Source organism: Sinocyclocheilus rhinocerous, unplaced genomic scaffold (genome assembly GCF_001515625.1).
Source record: "Sinocyclocheilus rhinocerous isolate Xijiao unplaced genomic scaffold, SAMN03320098_v1.1 scaffold1499, whole genome shotgun sequence".
NCBI classification, from domain to species: Eukaryota; Metazoa; Chordata; class Actinopteri; order Cypriniformes; family Cyprinidae; genus Sinocyclocheilus; species Sinocyclocheilus rhinocerous.
In genome coordinates this window covers 100,567-102,906 of record NW_015650016.1, presented here as the reverse complement: position 1 = coordinate 102,906, position 2,340 = coordinate 100,567, and the positions used below count along the sequence as shown (strand labels likewise).

At 40.1% G+C, this 2,340-nt stretch overlaps 1 protein-coding gene across 1 annotated transcript in view; it reads right to left on the bottom strand.

Moving 5' to 3' along the window:
* ubl7b (ubiquitin-like 7b (bone marrow stromal cell-derived)) overlaps positions 1–2,340 on the bottom strand; it is a 5,109-nt gene continuing 2,769 nt past the window's right edge. The window contains exon 8 of the mRNA XM_016516329.1: positions 1–286. Coding sequence (XP_016371815.1) covers positions 143–286 — 144 coding nt within the window. The 3' untranslated portion in view covers positions 1–142. The remainder of the gene's footprint in view (positions 287–2,340) is intronic.

Here is a 2,340-nt window from a genome sequence, read left to right as displayed (position 1 = left end):
CATTCTATAATTAAACTTTATTTAGATAAAGTAAAAAACAAACAAACAAAGCATGTTTTAAGGCAAAGGTAGATGTGTGTTTGATAGTGAACTAACAGCCAGTGCTGGTCACTTCACAGCATCTAAAGATCAAACACACACATCAGAGTCCTCCTCCTCCACCAGAGAAGATGAGCTCGAGAGCGGCCTGCAGATCTCCGTTTGTGGCTGTTAGCGCTCGCAGAGCCACCTCCTCATCCTGGATGCCCATATCCCTCAACTGCTGCATCTGCGTCTGCCAGCGGCCCTGCAGACACATACAGACACACACACACACACACACACACATACACACAGACAGACACAGACACACACAGACGGACAGACAGACACACACACACACAGACAGACGCACACAAACAAACACGCAGACACACACGCACACACACACAGACACAGACACATACAGACACACACACACAGACAGACGCACATAGACACACATACAGACACGCACACAGACAGACGCACATAGACACACATACAGACACGCACACAGACAGACGCACATAGACACACATACAGACACGCACACAGACAGACGCACATAGACACACATACAGACACGCACACAGACAGACGCACATAGACACACATACAGACACGCACACAGACAGACGCACATAGACACACATACAGACACGCACACAGACAGACGCACATAGACACACATACAGACACGCACACAGACAGACGCACATAGACACACATACAGACACGCACACAGACAGACGCACATAGACACACATACAGACACGCACACAGACAGACGCACATAGACACACATACAGACACGCACACAGACAGACGCACATAGACACACATACAGACACGCACACAGACACACGCACACACAGACACAGACAAGCACACACGCAGACACAGACAGATGAACACACACACACACACACACACACACACAGACACAGACGCACGCAGACACACACGCAGACAGACATAATATGCAGCAACATTCATGTTAATAGCACTTAAAGAATAGCTAATCCATTTCTTCTGTCATGATTTACTCACCTTCATGTTGTTCCAAACCTGAATGAGTTTCTCCAGTGGAACATGAAGATATTTTGAAGAATGTTGGGAACCAAACAGCTGATGGACCCCATTGACTTCAACAGTATGTATGTGTGTAAAAAAATTTCATGGAAGTCAATGGAGACCAGCAACTGTTTGGTTCCCAACATTCTTCAAAATATCACAGAAGACCGTTCAGCAGAAGAGAGAAACTCATACAGGAGAGCAAACGATGACAGAAAGTTTTGGGTGAACCATCGCTTTAAGTCTTATTTTCTAAAGCGTTTATCGAGCACAAAACTGTTATATCCACGAAAGACCATGTGATAGTTCTGAAAACACATGGAAATTGTTCATATGCAGAAATTATGCAAAATTTGAATTGTGCTTGTATACCATGCATATATTTCTTCATACTAACTAAAATGCAATAATAATAAAAATAATTTCTCCTTACTACATTACTAAAATAATAATAATAAAAAGCCTAACTATAATATTAATTAATATTATTAATATAATAATATTCATAATCATATTAGGGTTTCTGCAGGTTTTATGAAGGTTAATTTAAGACGTTTTAAGAGCGAGTAAAATAAATAAATAGAATGGAACACGATACATCGATGTGCTCTCTACATGTAAATGTCTTGTGTTATCAACGCTTCAAAGTTTTGAAGCTTAAGTCTTGAATATCTCTGCTCCAAACACTAGAATACTGAAATAACTGCTGCGGATTATTCTGGTTAAACTGCAGAAAAGTGCTGCTCTTCCTCAGTGTTTCTCTTGTTTTCCAGTGCAAATGTCTAACGGCTCATAAATCAAGACGCATTTACTGGAGATGCAAAATGAAATAAAATAAGAAGTCTAGTTTAATGAGAAATTGGTCAAAATTGAGCTGATAATTAATGTTATAATTAAAACAAGCAAATATCTGCCGATGGATTTAGAAAATGAAATTAATTCAAAGAGAAAGCAAGTTTGACATACATTGACATACATTTGTACTCGTTTTAAACAAACTCATTTTGTTCAGTTTCTCTGAAAACAAGACTCTTGATTTAAGGATGTTCAGATATTTGCAATGGAACATTTAATACCATAACTTTATGAATTTAAGGCTTGCTGATCTGATGCCTTAATGTGTGTTTTAAGACCTGCAGAAGCCGTTTATGCAGTGAATATGTGTGTGTGTGTGTGTGTGTGTGAGTTGTGGTCGTGTGTGTGTGTGTGAGAGAGAGTGTGTGTGAGTGTGTTGTGGTCGTGTGT